Below are 18,901 nucleotides of genomic sequence, written 5' to 3'. Positions count from 1 at the left end.
GCTTTTGCTGTAACATCCTGCAGGTGTGCTTTCCAAGAAAGGTGTCTGCCCAATGTAAGTCCCAGGTATTTGATTGTTTTAGAAAGCTGAAGACGAGTGTCGTTAACTGTGAGATTTAATAGAGATGGATTGCGGTGGACTTTGGAGCGTTTATTGGGTGGGCGGAATACTGTAGTTTGCGTTTTACTGGCATTGATCTTAAGCCTCCATTTATCACACCAGAGGACAAATGTATCTATTACCTCCTGTAGTGCTGTGTTAAGTTGGTGAACAGTGCGACCTACGGCAAGAAAGGCTGTGTCATCGGCGTATTGAAATAAATGAACGTTGGTAGGAAGTGGAGGCATATCTGCAACATACAGCAGGTAGAGTAGGGGAGAGAGCGAAGAGCCCTGTGGTACACAGGAATGTAGGAAGATAGGATGAGATGATTGCTGATTGATGAAAACGTATGCGAGGCGTCCAGACATGAAATTATAAATGAATCGTATGTATACGAGGGGAAGGCGAAAATTGAGTAACTTAGAGAGAAGTCCTTGATGCCAAACTTTATCAAATGCCTTTTCTAAACTTGCTTTTTAATTAAGTGTATACTAATAAAAACTTCACTCATATGTTGGTGGAAACTCTTGTACTCCCCTGACACTCTGAAATGATGGTACTGGTTTGATGATGCCCTATAAAACGTGTGTAAAAGAATGGTGCCTACCTTAGAGCCTGTGCATGCTGCCACGACCTCTTGGATGGTCCATGGAGTTACCATTACGATGAAGCCTAGAGACATTGCTGCCATCGTGCGGGAAGCACTGGTACTTAATCTTCGTTCTTGAGCAACTAACTGGAAAGAAAAATATATTTTAACATAAATACTAACGAAAAATATACTTAGACCTTTTCATTTAAATAACAAATATGAAGCAATTAGCAATAACAATATGTCATATAAACTCATTCATATGATTATATAATAATTTTCGGCAGGGACTACACGAAAAAAATGAATCATTAACATTGCATGATTGTGCTCTTGGACGGAAAGAAGTCGGATGAATATTGGAAATAAACGATTATAAAATGATTGGTGAGCTGAGAATATGGAAGGAAACGGGAGAATCAAGAAAATCCATCTTGACGAAAATCCGATACAATGTTGTCTACCACAAACTAGTTTGGTCTGGAATCAAACCAAGAACACCAGCACTAGAGGTGAGGGACCACACAAATCTTTAGACCGGTATTGAAAGCAACCCTAAAATATGTTCCGATATGCCTGGTGAAGATGCGCTTTCACTGACTTCAATGAAACACTAATTGCATTTAAATACTTATGATACATATAGTTAAAATACAGTTATAGTGCAGATATGAATTGGCGGGTGGGTGTGTAAAGTCAAAAATTAGTGTTTTAGAGAAATCGCATTTGAAAGTTCGGACATAAATTCAAAATCCGGTTTTGGGAAACTGATTAGCTGTTGTAGCTGTTTTTTGGATTTATGTCTGAAACCCAAAACCGAATTTATGGATTTATATTTGAACCTTCAAATGTGACTTGTCTAAACCACCAACTTTTGCCTTAACGCACTTTACACACCCAACCGCCAATTAAAAATAGGAGGAATCTCCAGAATTTTCTGGGTAAATTTTGTATAAATTGTATTTTGTATAAATTGTAGTACCACCGAAAAAGATATAACTTATTTATAATTTTAAATTTTTATAAACGGAAACAAAATATTGCGTTGCCACATTTCAAGCTATTGCAAGTTGTGTACTGCACGCGCACTAGTATACACATAATTTAGTTCCTTTATTTTCAAAATTCTGTAATTTGGGCTAATATTACTGCAATATCTTTTCAATTTTATATATAAAAACTTAAGATTATCAGTTTACGTTATTCACAATTTTTTAAAAAATGTTTCGTTCATTCTTTCCGAAAATTAACAACCAAAATGGTAAATTATTCATTTAAAGGAGCAGAATTATTCAAAAAAGTATAATAAAAGCATCATTTATTATTTTTATTATTTGTGATTAACATAAAGAGAATTGTATTTTAAGTCTATATATAGAAATAGGAGGTAAGAAATGAATTGTTTTCAATACATATAGAAGTAGGAGGGGAGAAATAGATTGTTTTCAATGTCTAGATAGTATTATTAGTAATGATATGAAGTGCAAACCTGAATAGGAGTGGTAAAAGAAGCATTTAGGATTTAGTCTATTTTGTGGATCCATGAATAAACAATTGAGAGAAAGACTTATAAAATGTTTCGTGTGAAGTACTTTTCCACATGGAGTATAAACATGGACATTACGCAAAAGCAATTAACAAAAGAAGACTAGAAGATTTCGAAATGTGAGTGTTGGAGAAGAATGAACAGAATTGTCTGGGTCAACCGGAAAACAAATAGGAGGATGTTAGAAACTGTAGAGGAGAAAGGAACAATTTTAGGTGTAATTGAAAAGAGAGATGTAATTGAAACTGATTAGGACATTGGCTGAGGAGGCACTGTATCATGAGGGATGTGCTACAGGGTATGATGGTAGGAAAAAGATGGAGAGGTAGAAAGAGACCACAGATACCACAGACAATATCAAAACAGAAAAATTGTACATGAAAACAAAGAGGGCAGCTGAAAAGCATGGAGTATGGAATCTTCTCTGTTGTAGGCAATGACCTAGCAATAATAGCATAATAGTTATGACAATGATTATGATATACCTAAGAGGAGGTAGATTTGTTATTGAAGATAATATATCTTTCTGAACGCATTTACATCCAAGTAAATAAAACATCTTACCATAATATTAAAATTATTGCTCAAAGATAATGACAAAGGTTACAATAGTAAAAAAAAGCTTTCACTATAGATTATAGTATATAAAATAGTACTTTATTAGCAATGTAAGTATATCAAAGCTGAAGTGCTTACTTTAACCTGTGATTGAAAATCAAACCCCTTCAAATTAGACATTTATGCTAGTTCAATTTAAAACAAGAATGAACATTTGTGGAGACTATTTCAATTGTTATACTGAAGATTCAGCACTCAGAAATTACACTATCATTACGATTTTAGAAAAGAAATTTTTTGAGTGTGTGTGTGTGTGTCAAATTTTTTTTCCTGGCATATGAAAATACAATATCTGGTCTACTTGTTGATTAAGCATTTCTGATTTACACTGTTTTCTATATTCTTGAGAACAATTGGTTGATCTGGAGTGTAGCTATCCGTTCAGCACCGAGGCTATATAAGACGTGAATCTACAGATTAATGTGGGATCCAAACCACATGAACCTGAGTTTCTCACGCCGTAGACGCATACGCTAACCATATAGCCATGAAATATTTATTGAGAGGAGTATCATTTTGGACTAAATTACTTACGTAGGCTATAACGTTGAAGGTAACAGATACTACAATAGGTTTATGCAAATAACATCTGTTCAGGAATCCCACATTCAATATAACTACATCAACTCTATCATGGTAATTGGGTCATCTCCAAATAGGATAATTCTACAAAATGATTATATGGAGCAGCTAAACCAATCTGCCCTCAATTAATTAGACTTTAATATTTTGAATTAATGACAACACTGAAATGTCATTATATGACAAAAGACTTTATTTTTTAAAAAAAATATCTCGAATTTATTTGTTTCATTAAAAAAATCTTCCTCCACTTAAGCTCCCATAAAGAAAGGAAGAGAGAGAGACAATTATTGAAGTTAACTGAAAGTCAGTGACAGTGTATTAGAACTAAATTAACGATGAGAAAGGTAAACAATGTTCAACTTCTATCTTGGCTTTTAAGACAGATTTTGCCGAGCAGTTCTTTTTAAAGGGAATTTCTGTTCTTGTTAGAAATGTAATGGTTGCTATGCCAACAGAAACGATAAACGTTAATCTTTTCAATCATCGGTTGCCTGCCAGGGTTGGATTCCACCAATATTTCTTTTTTTAAAAAAAAAAAATATATCCTCAGTCATCAAAGTTAAAAATGAAACGAGATTTAAAGTAAAAGATGCTCACTCCCAACTATTGTTCATAAAGGACAGATAGAAGATTAACTCTGTGCACATTTCTTTCTCTTTTTTTCTTTTATGGCTATTGTAGAGTTAACATTTGCTTTATTATAGCTACTAACAGTTGTTCCACATACTAAAGGTATATAAATCAGTTCATTTTATTTTGATTTCACGTTTAGATTTTTTAAAAAGGAACTTGAATTAGGTAGTCAAAGGGGATTACATCTCTCTAAAAGCATTTTTTTTCTGAGGAAGGATGGGAACAACGTTACAGTTTGGAACTCTTTTAAGACAAAGTAAAGTAAGTGGTCCGCAAATATAAGCTCCTATTATATTTTACAAAAGCATATTTATTATTTAGTTCTGACTACACTATTTCTACGTATCTTTCTGAAAAAAGTACCTTAAAAAGATTTAGTTTAATGTTCAGCGGTAATGCCTTTTTGGCTAAAGCAGTGTTTGTCAAACTTTTTCCAATGGAAGACAGTTTTAATAGCTAGAATGTTCTACGGCCCATAGTGCTCTGTCTCTTTCCTAAGCAGAGGGTGTACGGGAGGAAGTGAAAAGTACCTTTACATGGATTGCTGTGATATTTATACCAAAAATATATAATGTCCAAGGATAACTTTGGCTAGAAAATTCGAATTTCGAATTTATTGTTGAAAATTCGAAAATCAAAAATTACTTGTATCTCGGAAACGACTTGCGTTACAAAAATGAAACAAAGTATAAGCATAAGGGCCTTACAGAAAACAAGGAAAATGTATATCACCCTTGAAATTTCTAGTGAGAAACGCGTCGAAAGATTTTTGCTTTATGTTTGAGTAGAAACAGCGCTCACGCACCTATAATATATTTTGATCATGGTTTGATACCTTAAGTGCAACTTCGTATAAAATGATGAAAACCAGTCAGGACGCTGCATTATGCCTGTATGATAGGCAACCCACATTACGCCATAAATGTTCTGGCCAGATTCTCACGTGTTTTCTGGAAGAGAGTTATAATACATGAGAGAGCCAATCGTGATGAGTCAGAAACTCAAAATCAATCATCTTTGAAGTAATGTTTACTATCAACCTGCTGACAGTATTTCTAAGGCATCAAACCAAGTAAAAATATATTATAGGTAGGTTAGCTCTGCTTCTGTGGTGGAAAATAGAAGATGGACACTCGAACATAAAGCAAAAAGATTTGAATTCGAATATTTTCGACGCGTTTCTTGCTTCAAATTTCAAGGGCAAAATACCATTTTTCTTGTTTTCTGTAAGGCCCTTCAAGCGAAGTATACGCTGTTTCACCCTCGTAACTCAAGTTGTTTCCGAGATATATGGCCTACAATTTCTGATTTTTCGAATTTTCAACAATAACTTTGAAATTCAAAGGAATTTTGAAGTTGATTTTTTGGCCAAAGTTACCTTTGGTATAAATATCACAGCTATCCGTATAAGGGGACTTTTCACTCTCACATCCGGCTATACCCATTATCAATTATTTTTAATTATAATGCTATTACTATGTTAATAGCAGTTCACTTATGCTTTCAAAGTAGTATTAATTAAATTTTCCTTAATTTTATATTGACGTTAATGGAAAATATTTTTTAGTTTTTTTAAAAACACAAGATTATCAACTTCATTCGATTTTCAGTTTAACGTCCCCTTCAGCAGCGAGGCTGTGTGAGACGTGCATCTACCGCTTAACGTCGAATCTAAGCTATATGAACCCCTGCCGGGAATTGAACCCGGATCTCCCACGTCAAAGGCGCGTACGCTAACCGCTTAGTCACGAGGAAGCTCGAAAGCTGGAAAGACTAACTAATGAAAAGCTATCAAAATGTGTATAATATTTACCTTATTAAATTGTGATCTACTAGTAAAATGAAAAGGAATCTTTCCGTTTAAGTCCCACGATTATATCCTTTAGGCTAAGGGAGACAGATAACTAAGGGAAGTAAATGATGACAGAAGAATTGGAGGAATAATAATGTAGGAGAAAACAGAAGTACCCCGAGAGAACCTACGGACATGATGTTGACAACTAGAAACTCACTTATCCTGAGATCTAACTAGGGACCCCACGCAATAGAGGTAAACGCTCTACCACTGAGCCACCGTGCCTTTGGAACCTACTAGTGATGCTGTGTATTGTTGAAGCGAGCGATCCTCCCTCTTGCTAATTTTAATTTCAAACTATAGGAGTAAGTCTCTAATCTCAGACAAACAACACACAATATTGTATAAAATTCTGAGTATGTTTAATAAATATTCAGGAAAATATACGTCTTTTCATAACACGTATTAACATTGTAGTGTCTCCCTGATGTTATGGCTAACGGCAACTATTCTTACAACTGGCTCTTCTTTAGACATAAGAGGTGTTCCGTAGACCAGGGCTTTCATATGCCTTCACAGGAAAAGTCTAATTGGTTTAGGTCCGGTGAACGAGCAGGCCATTTCATGGGACCACTTCGCCCTGCCCACTGCTAAGGATACATGTAATTCAAGTATTCCCGCACGTCATCTGAGAAGTGGGACGGGGTTTTGTCACGTTGAAACCAAATACTGACCAAATTTTAACGGAATTTCCTCCTCCAAGATTTCTGGTAAAAAGTTTGCCAATCGCGATATTCACTTTGAACCCATATTGGTGACCGATATGGATTACCGTGTGCGAATTTTAATCGTCCCTACGTGACTATTCCAGCTATTCCCCACAATATCTTTCGTAAAGCATGCTTCATCACTAAAGAAGATCTTAGTTGGAAATACAGAATTATACTTACATACTCGATGAAAACACTCATAGAAGTCCACACGTGAACCGTAATCATCGTCTGACAGAGGCTATACTTTTAGTAAATGATACTCATTTAACTGTTGTCCTCGTAATATTTGCCACGCAGTAACATGACTTGTTCCTCGCACTCACGTAAGAACTCTTGTGCTTGCTGATGGTTCTTGTGCTACTGCTTCTAGTACATCTTCTTCTAGATCAGGAGTCCTGACAGTCCGCGGAAGACCGGTGTCACGCATATCCAGTAGCACAGATACAGTTCGGTGTAGCTGTCCAAAGAGATTTGCAAACATGGAATGATGAACATCTTGTTTGATATCTTGTTTGATATAATCTGATTGGCGCTCACCCACACCCATCAGCTTCGCAATTCGAGAAAACTATATCCGCTAGTTCCTCAATTTGATAATTGGCTATTTTGATCCTACCACTCAACAGTCCCGATGAGCTTGAATAATATGCAGACTGACAGACAGGGCAAATGGAACGTAACACAAAAAACCTGCTTCTGATATCTTGCGGATATTGGGCATACAAATTGAATGCCATACAAGGTACATCACTCTTATACCTTACAGCACAATAACAGGGCGTCATTTGATGAGGGTAGGGGAAACTGCCGCTCCTGATTTTGAGAAATACATACAATTTCATCAAATTTCTACTAATGTAGTAATGAAAATAGTGAAAAACTTAACCCATTAATGCCCAGAATTCCCCAGTGGTATTTTGAAAAGTTTCTTTTCACCTATTTTGTCTTAATAGTACTCTAAAATAGAAATTATAATATTTTTGAAAAATATTTATTTTTTTCTTGTTTTTTAGCCCGGCAACTTAAGTTGCCAAATGGCACATACATATTCAAAAAAGGCAAGATTTTGCAAAGTTACAATTTTGAGGGAGGAAATACACTGCGAAAACATAACTATCAAAATCAAGTTAATCCTTCCTTTACCGACCTTCAATCCTTCCTTCTGGAGTCTTTGAAATCAATCCAGTTGAGTCTTTCTCCTCAAAACACATTGTATCCAAAAACAATGCTAACCGTACGTCAATATATCATAGAAAGAAAATGCAACGATGCTATGACGAAACAGACTCCAAAGTAACTCCATGGTTAAAACCTGCAACGTCAATCCATGAATTTCTGCGCTATAACGAAAAATTGCCGTGGCAACTTAAGTTGCCAAGGGGCAGTAATGGGTTAAGTCACTTGTGTCTTGCCTCCCCTCAAGCACAATATGAAATTACGCACTGCACAAGAAGGGACGTGACAAACAGCATAATTACTCCACTTTACCTTGAAATGCTATATTGGCTATGTGTATGTTTATGTGTATGGCTGTTACATGTTATGACAATAATGAAGTGCAAAATGTGTGTCACTTATACGGGTCTGACATATATCATTAGTCATTTCTGTATGCCCCTTGATAGCTACATTCAATATGACCAACATGGCGAGGGAAGAGGCTAATTACAGTCTCGATCTTCGTATGTTGGTTACCTCGCTCGTTATGTTACGGTTTTATAATATCTTTTCAGTACCCATACCACTACAAATGAAGTCATGACCTACCGTCGGTTTCGAACCAGTTGTGACCGCTAGGAATCGAACACGGATCCTTGATTAAAAGATGTCACGTGGTATTATTCATCCTTTGTGGCCAATGTGAATGCACCCGCAAGCAGCGAGTTTTCAATTTACCGGTACTTGCAATTTTTTTGCTATCCCTGTGATAAGTCCCTTTGATCTATTTTTGGGTTTAGATGGATATTACTTTATGTATGGTTTTTAGATTAATTGCAACCCTTGGATTACAAATCAATATCTTTTCTCAATCTTATGAGCTCTAAGACAAGTGGGTTGGTTGGGAGTTTAGTATCCTTTCCACAACCAAGGCTGTATGAAACATAGACCTACAGTTTAATATGGTATCTCGAACCAAATGAGCTCTCACTGGGAATTGAACCCAGGTCTTCCGCATCTAGCACTAAAATTGAAAGTATACTTCAAATTTCCCCACTTCATTGTTGTAACAATTACTTTTTAAGTTCATTACAACTTGCCATTGTCTTCCTTAGCATAAATATCACTAAGTCAAAACCCAAGAATGGAAGACAGCAAGCAACATCAGCAGCCCAAAATCAAGCTCTGGATGAGGAAGTACAGAACCATCCTTTGCATCATCGATCTGTGTTGAGAGAAAAAGTAGTTGAATTAGCATGCCCACACGAGACAATAGGACAACGGATTATTCCAGCTGGAATTTATCAATGACGTCAAGCCATGAGCCGTCCACATCTAGTCCATGTATACTATGAAAATCTAATTATTCCCACGAACGTCATCGTAAGACATTTTTTTTAATTGCAGAAAGGGAATTAAATTCATTCCTTCATCCTCCATTGATTCTACACCAGAGCGTTGGGATGACTGGAAATCCTCAGATATACATGTCCTACATTTCACAAAAACAAATATTTGTTTACGAAAGTTATCGTGGAACACGTATTTTTGATCGATATAGTAAATCCATCTCTTATTCTTTACCGACTCTAACTTCATCAAGGGGAAGCAATTGAAAACCTCAAAAGAAATATGTGCTTTGTTACTACAACATCATATATATGTAATGGTGAAAAGAATCATGGAACACATCTACTTTTTCGTTGGGAATTCACCATTCAATTCTTAGACTTTAACCCCATGCAATGTGGTGATTAGGAAGCCTAAAAGAAAGTATGCGTCATATTATATCAAAATTGAATCATTTCTGTGTACCCTATTGAAGAAAATTATTTTCTTATTATATTACCGGTACTTCAATAATGAAACATCTATATTTGGTGAATCTTATCGTCTTTTACCAACTTATCCTTGACTGGTTTATTGGGGATGATTGGGATTACCCTAAAGAAAGTATTATCGAATTCAAGTATTTTTTTACTTAATTCCTACCAGAAAATGATTTCCTATAGGTGAAAACTTGCAACATGGGGTGGATTTTATTTTCTTTACTCCCTTATTCTTAATGAATTCTTCCCACACCAAACTATGGTTATTTTGAAATATTGGACGAAGACATATATCAAGTTTCATTAAATCGAATAAGTTTTACGAGAGCTATTATGAAACAAACAGAGAGACTGACAAAAATACAAATGCTGGATGAGTCAAATGGTAGAAACTCGCTATGTTTGTTTCAATTATGTGTATATTTAGTTTAGGATATAAGCTTATTTCAATATTTTAGTAATGGAAGAAAAACTCTAGAACAACCTTACTTTTGATCTACCTAAGTAGAATCATAGTTATTGCCTTTCATTATTAACTTAGAAAAAAGTGCGAAAATATCTAACAGGGTGAAACCATATCTTAAACAATAATACTACATTTTATACTTATTCTTTCGACTAAAAGAAGATAAAGATTATTTGATAAAGATTCAAAAAGGGACCAGTTAACTGATAGGTAAGAGCGATCGCCACTACGCTCAATATTCATGTATTTCACTCCTGCGACGAATTGTAAACATTCATATGATTTTTTTATATTTCAATTGTGTAGAGTTTAAGATGTAATAGTTTTTCTATTTTCCCTGCTTGTCACACTATTTGTGTTTTGCGTTTCCTAAACTGCATTTGCAAACATAATATATTTTGTTATTTTACCAAGATTCACAATTTTAAAAGTTTTAATAATATTAAATGATTAAGTGAACTGATTTTCTCATACTTTCAATTGCTACCAGGGGCAAAATATATTCGTGAAAAACATGTTTTTTGTGACAAATAACATGTGTACATTTACTACAAGATTTTAGTCCTCTTTTACTCCTTTTATATTCATGGATTGCAACCCCAAACAATGGGGCTATTTCTGCAAGTGGAAGGAAGGCATATACCACTCAAGTGTCATCAAACTATTATACGTTTTACGAACGTTATCGTAAGACAGGTAGACGGACAGATGGATAAACACACAAATCCTAATCAAGTCGAATAATAGAAGCTTCGTTAACGTTCTCTTCAATAAAATATGGAATAGCTTAACAACGAAATCGTATCACCTGAAAGTTTGCACCGATAATCAAATTTGGATGTATGCTACATTATTTAGCGACGATGAAACTCTAGTTTAACTTTGCAATTAAACTTATTTAAAAAATCATGAAATTATGCTTTTTTAGGGTAATATTTTAAAACTGAAAACCACCAGATAGTACAATCATAAAACAATAGTTTTGTTCTGCATTGAAAATTGGAGGAAGCTCTGATCGCTAGTCTAGTAGCTAGTGAGCGCACGCCTTTAGTGCAAAGGGCTACTAGATTTGATTCATGGTCGGAGAGCATTTGAGTACCCTAAACGGTATATTCTCATCTCATTTAGCACCGGTGCTGAAAAGGGGGCGCTGAATTTCAACGAACAAATGAACCAAGTTGGAGGAGAAACTCAGAATTAGAACACACACACTACCTTTACAATCCATAGATGATGTTTTAGAGAATTTAGAAATTAACTTTCCCTGCCTCCGTTATACATATTTCGGAAACTTCCATCCCTTAATTTTAAGAAAGGATATTAGGACCTAAACGTTTCGCTTTTGTTTTCAGCGTGGTGCTACTGGAAGAGTAACTTCTGTATAATTTGTATGTTACGTTTGATTGAAAGTCCGCCAACGAATAAAAATTATGAGTCTTCAAATATTTCACTTGTAGATCGCATATGTTTAATCGCAGTCAGAAATTTCCATCGCTTTTTTATTTACTTCATCTATTTTAGGTAATGACCATATATATATATTTTAATACGTAACATTTCGGACAATTGTCTAGTATGTAATATTCATAATTCTTTTTAAAAATGTCCCTGAAATTACCAGAATATATTAAAAAAAAAACTCTTTCTTGTAATTCTGAAATTCTAATTTACCTTTTCTAGTCAAAACTTCATAGATTTGTTATGAAGTGAATCACGAAACAGTGTGTTTTGTGGACTGATTTCTCATGATATCCTTTTGATGAATTTATGTATGTGTTGTTGTGATAATATACTAGAGAAACGAGAAATTTGAGGTTTGAAACCAAATAATAAAACATAAAATTAACAAATAAGAAGATACATTTAAGTTTTACTCGATCTTTGTGTAAAATGAAAAAAGTATCATTAATGTATGTCACTATAGCTATACATTAGATTCCAATATCCATAGAATCGTGCGAATCCAATATGTTTACAATAGGTAATTTGCATATTGGATACTCTCAGTTAATTGGTTTGTTGAATTTTCTCGAAAGGAGTCCATTGCTAAAATGAAAATTTCACTGTGTACATGTTATATTATGCCTGTGTTTGGACTGTTCAGATGGTACTTATTAGACACTAGATGTACCCAACGTATCTAGTCAATCTCAATATTCATCATTATTGAAACCAAGTACAATATTTGAGGAGGTTGAAACTAATTAACTATACATATTTATCAGTGAGCAAATACAAATTATCAATCCTGCTGAAATACTTATAAGAATGCAGTACATTAGTAGATTTTATTATTTAGTAAAAGAAAAGGAAAATAAGTATTCTAGTTTTATGTCTCACGATTAGGGATTGTAGATTAATAAAAGTGAATGGTTATGAAAAATATAGTGCAGGGAGAATGTGGAGAGAAACGGAAGAATCTCAAGGAAGCCCACGGACACATGATGTCTACCACATATTCGCATTCGCATGGCATAGAATCGAACCAGAACCTCCTCGCACTTCAGGTGCACTGAGAAAAAGAAAATTGTAGGTGGCGTACTTAAAAAGATAGGTTACATGCGTAATTCCTGTAGTTTTTGGACTTAACGTACAGTAGACGTATAACTGAAAACACATGTTTTATAATACTTTCTGTATAAGTGTTCCATCTATACGTACTTTCGGTATGAAGCAATGTAGGCGGTCAGGATCTCACATACAAATGGACGTATATAACATATAGCTGAGAAATGTAACATAAGTATATGCATGTGATATACGGAAAACTATTAGATGTCAGACATCCTGCAACGGCATAATGTAACATCTAAGGGCAGTGCCTATAGCACACGGATAACGTATGCTCCGTACTGATTTCTATAGTAAGCAAGAGGATACCGTATATTTGTACAATATACCGCTGTCCGGAGAACGGATTTTTCTCTGTTTGAGCGCTCTACTACTTAAAAAAAAAACCACTCAACTCTGAATATCAATCGAACTCGACAGAGACACGAACACTGAAAAATCAAGGGCAGTTAGAAATGCCCATGCTCTTCAGAGGGACTCGAACGGCAGATGAGTTTCATCTCACAAATCCATTGGTTGACTACACCACACTGGCAATCATTGATCCACTGTGGTTCTCTCACCCTCTTCCCCATTAAACGAAAGATAGTATTAATATAATCATGTAACATGTCAAATATCAATACGACCAGACTTCAAAAGGCCAATTGGAAGGAATTGTATTGATAGTCTAAATCTTATTATGTACGGTACTGCTGAAATAGAAATAAATCCAACAAAATTACAAGCAGTACTAAAATCACAAGAAAGAAAAATGCTATGATATTTCTATATATTAACATAGTGTTTTTAAAAGTAATTTTTGTATACAGTATTTAATATCTAAAAATCCTTGACATATGCAATATATTAAACATTTTCATAAATATTAAACCGTAAAAATGCCAAAAGTTATTATAGTGTGCATTTGGAAAGATTTTCTAAATGCGTGCCTGCCAATCATAAATGACAAACTTTGGATTCTATTGAATTGAGAACATTCCCTATTTTCTGAGAATATTTTAATTATACATAATACTATATTTTTTTCATCCATTTCAATTCTGAAGGTATTTTGTTTATTAAATAAAAGCTATCTCATTTAATTCTTTGTTGACAAGATAGTTTAGCTCAATTTTGTAATGTTAAAAAAAACACACACACACCCAATAACAATGTTACAAATGAAAAAGGCAGCAGAAAATTCGCAAGAGGAATGACTAATGATCTGATAAGAATGATATTACAAAAACTCCAAGATCTTTCCGTTTACATATATACTGTACATTGAGCTTTTGCTGTAAAAGAAGAACTTCAGAGTATGTCCCATGTCTTAGTGGCAAAGTCAGCGTACAGAAAGACAAATTTAGTGTGTAAGAGAGAAGAGACAAAAAGGACAAACTTCTAGAGTATTTGTATGTTCTGTACAAATGTCATGATAACAAATGACCAAAGGCGTAGCGAAAAACAACAGAGCATCTCCAACTCTTTAGAGCGGAGAGCGACAAATGCTACCGAAAGCAATACTTTATCATGATCATGGTGGCATTGCGAAAGAATTTAAGGTCAAGGGGTCACAAGGTTATCGTGAAAAATAAGACAAGGGAGTTCAGTATTTCTAAAGGATAAATTCTCAAGACATATGAAAACAAGAAAGCCAAATAAAACTTCGGTGTCAAGCAAATGGATAAATAGTCTGAAGAACTCTTAATATACAAGTAAATAACGTTATGTAAACCATTTCTTTAAAATGTTATATGTTCTTTTTATATACCTAGGTAAGTGAGAAAGGAGTAACTCAACCCAAGATTGATGTTTGTGAATTATTTGGAGGAAATGGATTAATATCTTATTCATTTTATGTAGGAAATGACAAAATGGTGACGTTTGACAGATAAACACATGCCAGTTTATATATATATATATATATATATATATATATATATATATATGGATGTATCTGTGTGTGTATATTGCTCGGTAACTCTGGAACGCGTAGAGCAAATTTAACCAAATTTTTTACTCATAATACTTACACTCTGGAAAAGAGTACTGTCGAGGTAGACCTCCACTAGCACACTTAAGGGGGAGTGGGAGATATAAAAATGATCATAAATGACTGATATTAGTGTTGCATCTATAGTTTTCGGGATCGCTGAGATGAACAGTAATACTTCTGATGCCGTTTGAATTCAAATTCAGCCCCAATAATACTCCTGAGGGGGGATGGCGATATGTAAAAATAATTTAATATAACCGATATTAGTGTCAAATCCATAGTTGTGATAGTTTTGTTGCTTTTTAAGTTCAAGTCAGGTCCTATTGGGTAAGATCTCGTAGCGCTCCTAGGGGAAAGGGAGAGGATATATAAAATAAGAAACGACCAATATTAGTGTCAAAGCCATGGTTTTCGGGGTAGCTTAGATAAATAATGACACTCCCGATACGTTTAAGTCCAACTTAAGCTCTCATTAGTACCCGGGAGGGAGTGAAATGGTAGCATGTAAAAATATCAAAATGGGGAAGTGAAATTGTGAGATGGAAAAATAATTAAAAATGACCGATATTAGTGTCGAATCCATAATTTTTGGGATCACTGAAATGAATAGTGCCGTTTAAGTTCAAGTTCATTCCCGTTTTCAGAGGGCGGGGCGAGGAAAAATAAAATGTCAAAAATGACTGAGATTTGTATGAAATTCATAGTTTTCAGGGCCGAGAAAAAGTCTGATTCGTTTGAAATGTCTTTTGGAAGATAGGACTCACTTCTGGCATTTTTTAAAAAAATCATATCAATATCATATAAAATAATTTTTTCTATATAATTCATAAATTTTAATTCTGAGTTGCGTGACTCTTCCAATAAATAAATATTGACTTCAGCAAAGCATTTAGTCAAGGATCTTCAACATTACGGATTGCAAGAATAAATGTTAATGTAGAAATCAACAAATCCAATATAAGGATGATACAAAACTAATTCTTTCAATTATATGTACTCCTTTCTGAAAATTACTCCATAATAAAAAAGAAAAACAATAATCATTTATGCCCAGGGTTGAGCTCTGGACTTGCAAATCCTGCAACTCCAGGGAGTGGGCGGCAGGGCTTGAGCTAGCCAAGGAGAAAATAGTGTTGGCATAAACCTTGTAATTCAATCAAGCATCCAAGTTTTCAAACTTCTTTAGGAAACTCTTTGTTTAAAATAGTTTACAAACACTCTCTTCTTCCGTCCATTTAATCTCCTATGGTAAATGTCAAATCTTTCAAATTTTATAGAAATACACTTTATTTGTAATATTTATAAACGATAAATACATAACACCTACTATAAATTGCTGTATGCCGATGACCTTAAACTTTTTAGATGTATGAAATAAGTAAATAAATAATGATAGTGAACGTGAACAAGATATCAGTTCAGTTGTGAAGTGGAGCCGAAGCAACTTACTGGATGTAGATATTAATAAATGTAAAATCATGAGCTTTTTAAAACGTAAGAAACTTGTGCGATTTCAGTATACAATAAGTGAAACCGAATTATCCGTTGCAAGTATTATAAATGATTTAAGAGTAATATACGGCACAAAATTTTCATTTGAAATTCCCTTTGATGGCATAATAAATTAAGCAAGCAGAACTTTTGGGTTCGTTCTAAGAATTAGTAAAGCGATTAGCAAACCTCTACCACTTTCCAAAAATTCTTCTACTATCAAACTTACGTTTGCTCGAAGCTTTAATAGGCGACGCTTCTTTGAATGGGTATTAAATGTAATATTAAGACATGTAGAGTGGAAACCCAACTTAGCTTACTACATTTGTACATTCGGAAATTCAATGTTCAATTGCAGCAAATTAATAAATGTTTGTATTCGTATGTACTTAATTTTCTATTTATTTCTTTAGAGACAATTGATTCTTCTTTCTATTTATTTCTTTAATGATAAATAAAAGGAAGAGTCAAATGTCCCTCAAAAAGTGTCTTCAATTTCATATTTTACGTGAGGTGCAGGGAAGCACTCACAGGGGCCCACCGGGCCAAACCCCTTCCCGCCCAAAAACCTTCGTGACTCGACTAACATTTGTCACTTCCTTAACTTAACTATGCTTGTTTAACAGAGATATTATTTATGTAGCCTAAAAATTTTATTTTACACCTCATTTGTATACTCTTCTCTTCCTTATAAAAATAATCTAGTTCTATAAGATTTTCTGAGAATGTAGGTGGCAGTAATTAGCAATTACTTATTATCTTTTCGGGTGCAGAATAACACAAGTTTAATACTACACAGATGTGTTGGACACCTTCCATAAGAAAAAAGAAATCTTTGGATCCCTTCCAACAAATATTTCTGGGTGTGCTCCTAGTGGTAAGAACAACCAATAGTTCTGAAATATTATTAGCATTTAACATTAAAAAAAGTCTCTAAATGAAACATGGCAATCGATATATCTAATCGAGAAAGACAAGATTACGAGGGTCACTACGAAAGTTTTGAGATAGGTATTATTGTGGCACAGTATTTGAATTCCAACAATTGCGTTCGGTAGTGGTATCCAGAGCAAAGAAGCGAAGCAAGTTTCAACTCGCCTCGCTTATCGGCGTGGCCGTATCGCCTTCACTTGTTTGTTGATGTGAGCAGTATTCGGCTGTCTAAAATGGAGCTCGAAAGGGAACATTTTCGGTCAATGATACTTTACGATTTTAAAAGTGGTTTGAACGAGACACAAAGCCTTGACCGTTTGCAGGGAGCATTTGGGGACCTTGCTTTTCCCGTGCTACAATTTTTCTGTGGTTTGGTGAATTCAGAAGAGGCCGGATATCGCTTAAAGATGAAGAGAGAGCTGGACGTCCGGCAACAGCAGTGTCAGATGAAAACATTGCCGCTGTGGAACAAATGATTCGAGAAAATCCTCGAACAACTTTCAAGGACATTGAATCTACATTGAACATTGGATAGCCAGCAGTAACAAAAATTCTTCATGATCATCTTCGGCTCAGGAAGGTTTCATCTCGCTTGGTGCCTCACACTTTGACTGAACAGCAGAAGCGCATGCGTGTGGAATGGTGTAAAGAAATGCTTACAAGATTTGATGGAGGTAATTCTTGACGCGTCTCTGACATTGCTACTGGGGATGAGACTTGGATCTATCAATTTGATCCTGAAAATAAACGCCAGTCTACATTTTGGATCTTTCCAGACGAAAATCCACCCACGAAAGTGAAGTGACCGCGAAGTGTGGGGAAGAAGATGGTCGCAGCTTTCTTCTCCAAATCTGGCCATGTTGCAACTGTTCCACTTGAAGAACAAAGTACTGTTACTGCTCAGTGGTACACCACTGTTTGCTTAACAAAAGTGTTCCAGAAGCTTCGGGAACGGCGTCCAAGAACTGGATTCTGTGGGATTCTGCTTCATCATGAGAACGCGTCCGCACACACGGCCAACATCATAATTCAGTTTTTAGAATCTACGGAGGTCTTCTCATCCGCCGTATAGCCCTTACCTGGTCCCGTGTGATTTTTTTTTCTGTTCCCCAGGATCAAAGATCTCATGCGTGGGAAGAGATTTTGCAGCCCTGAAGAAGCTGTATTGGCTTACGAGAATGAACTTTCAACACTTGAAGAAAAAGACTGGCAACACTGCTTCCAAAAGTGGTTTTCGAGGATGCAAAAGTATGTACAGTGTAATGGTGAATACTTTGAGAAAATGTAAGCGTTAAATTGAATTTAAGTATGTAAGTTATTTCACATCTCAAAACTTTCATAGTGTTCTCTATATGGGTGAGTTGAGGAGGGAGTCGAAAAAACACTTTTTTTGTAAACATAAAAAAAAATGCTTCGGTACGATAACCACCCCACATATTAAGATGAAACTGCTACTGTCCAGCAAATGAAACCTGTCAATGACAAGAAACAACATACTTTTAGCGTCATAAAAATTAGTTTTTCTTAAGTCCTCGAAAACTACGCATGGAACTTCAAGCAAGTTAGTTTGTTCAATTCAATGCCATCTATCGATTGATATATGTATAGAATTTTGGCCTTTAGTTAAACATTAAAATTAAAATTTAGGAGTTAATCATAATTCTGAGTTATTCCAAGTTAACTGTACTATGTACTCTATCTAAGAAATTGCTAGTGCCATAAGAGAGAGAGTATATTGTAGATCAGTTTCACCGTAAGGGTCTTCACTACAGTGAAATTAAACTACCTCTAATGTTAGAGTTTTTCTATAATATCTTCCAAACAGGGGCGG

General features: G+C 34.9%; 1 protein-coding gene across 1 annotated transcript in view; it reads right to left on the bottom strand.

Annotated features, from left to right (window-relative positions):
- The window catches only part of LOC145691507 (trace amine-associated receptor 8c), a 435,100-nt gene that overhangs the window by 18,328 nt on the left and 397,871 nt on the right, over positions 1–18,901 (bottom strand). The window contains exon 6 of the mRNA XM_081766917.1: positions 710–838. Coding sequence (XP_081623043.1) covers positions 710–838 — 129 coding nt within the window. The remainder of the gene's footprint in view (positions 1–709; positions 839–18,901) is intronic.

The sequence above is a fragment of the Thermobia domestica genome, chromosome 1, assembly GCF_964235325.1.
Source record: "Thermobia domestica chromosome 1, izTheDome1.hap1.1, whole genome shotgun sequence".
Taxonomy (NCBI): domain Eukaryota; kingdom Metazoa; phylum Arthropoda; class Insecta; order Zygentoma; family Lepismatidae; genus Thermobia; species Thermobia domestica.
The sequence above is the reverse complement of the archived record's forward strand: the minus strand, read 5'-3'. Positions and strand labels throughout refer to the sequence as shown.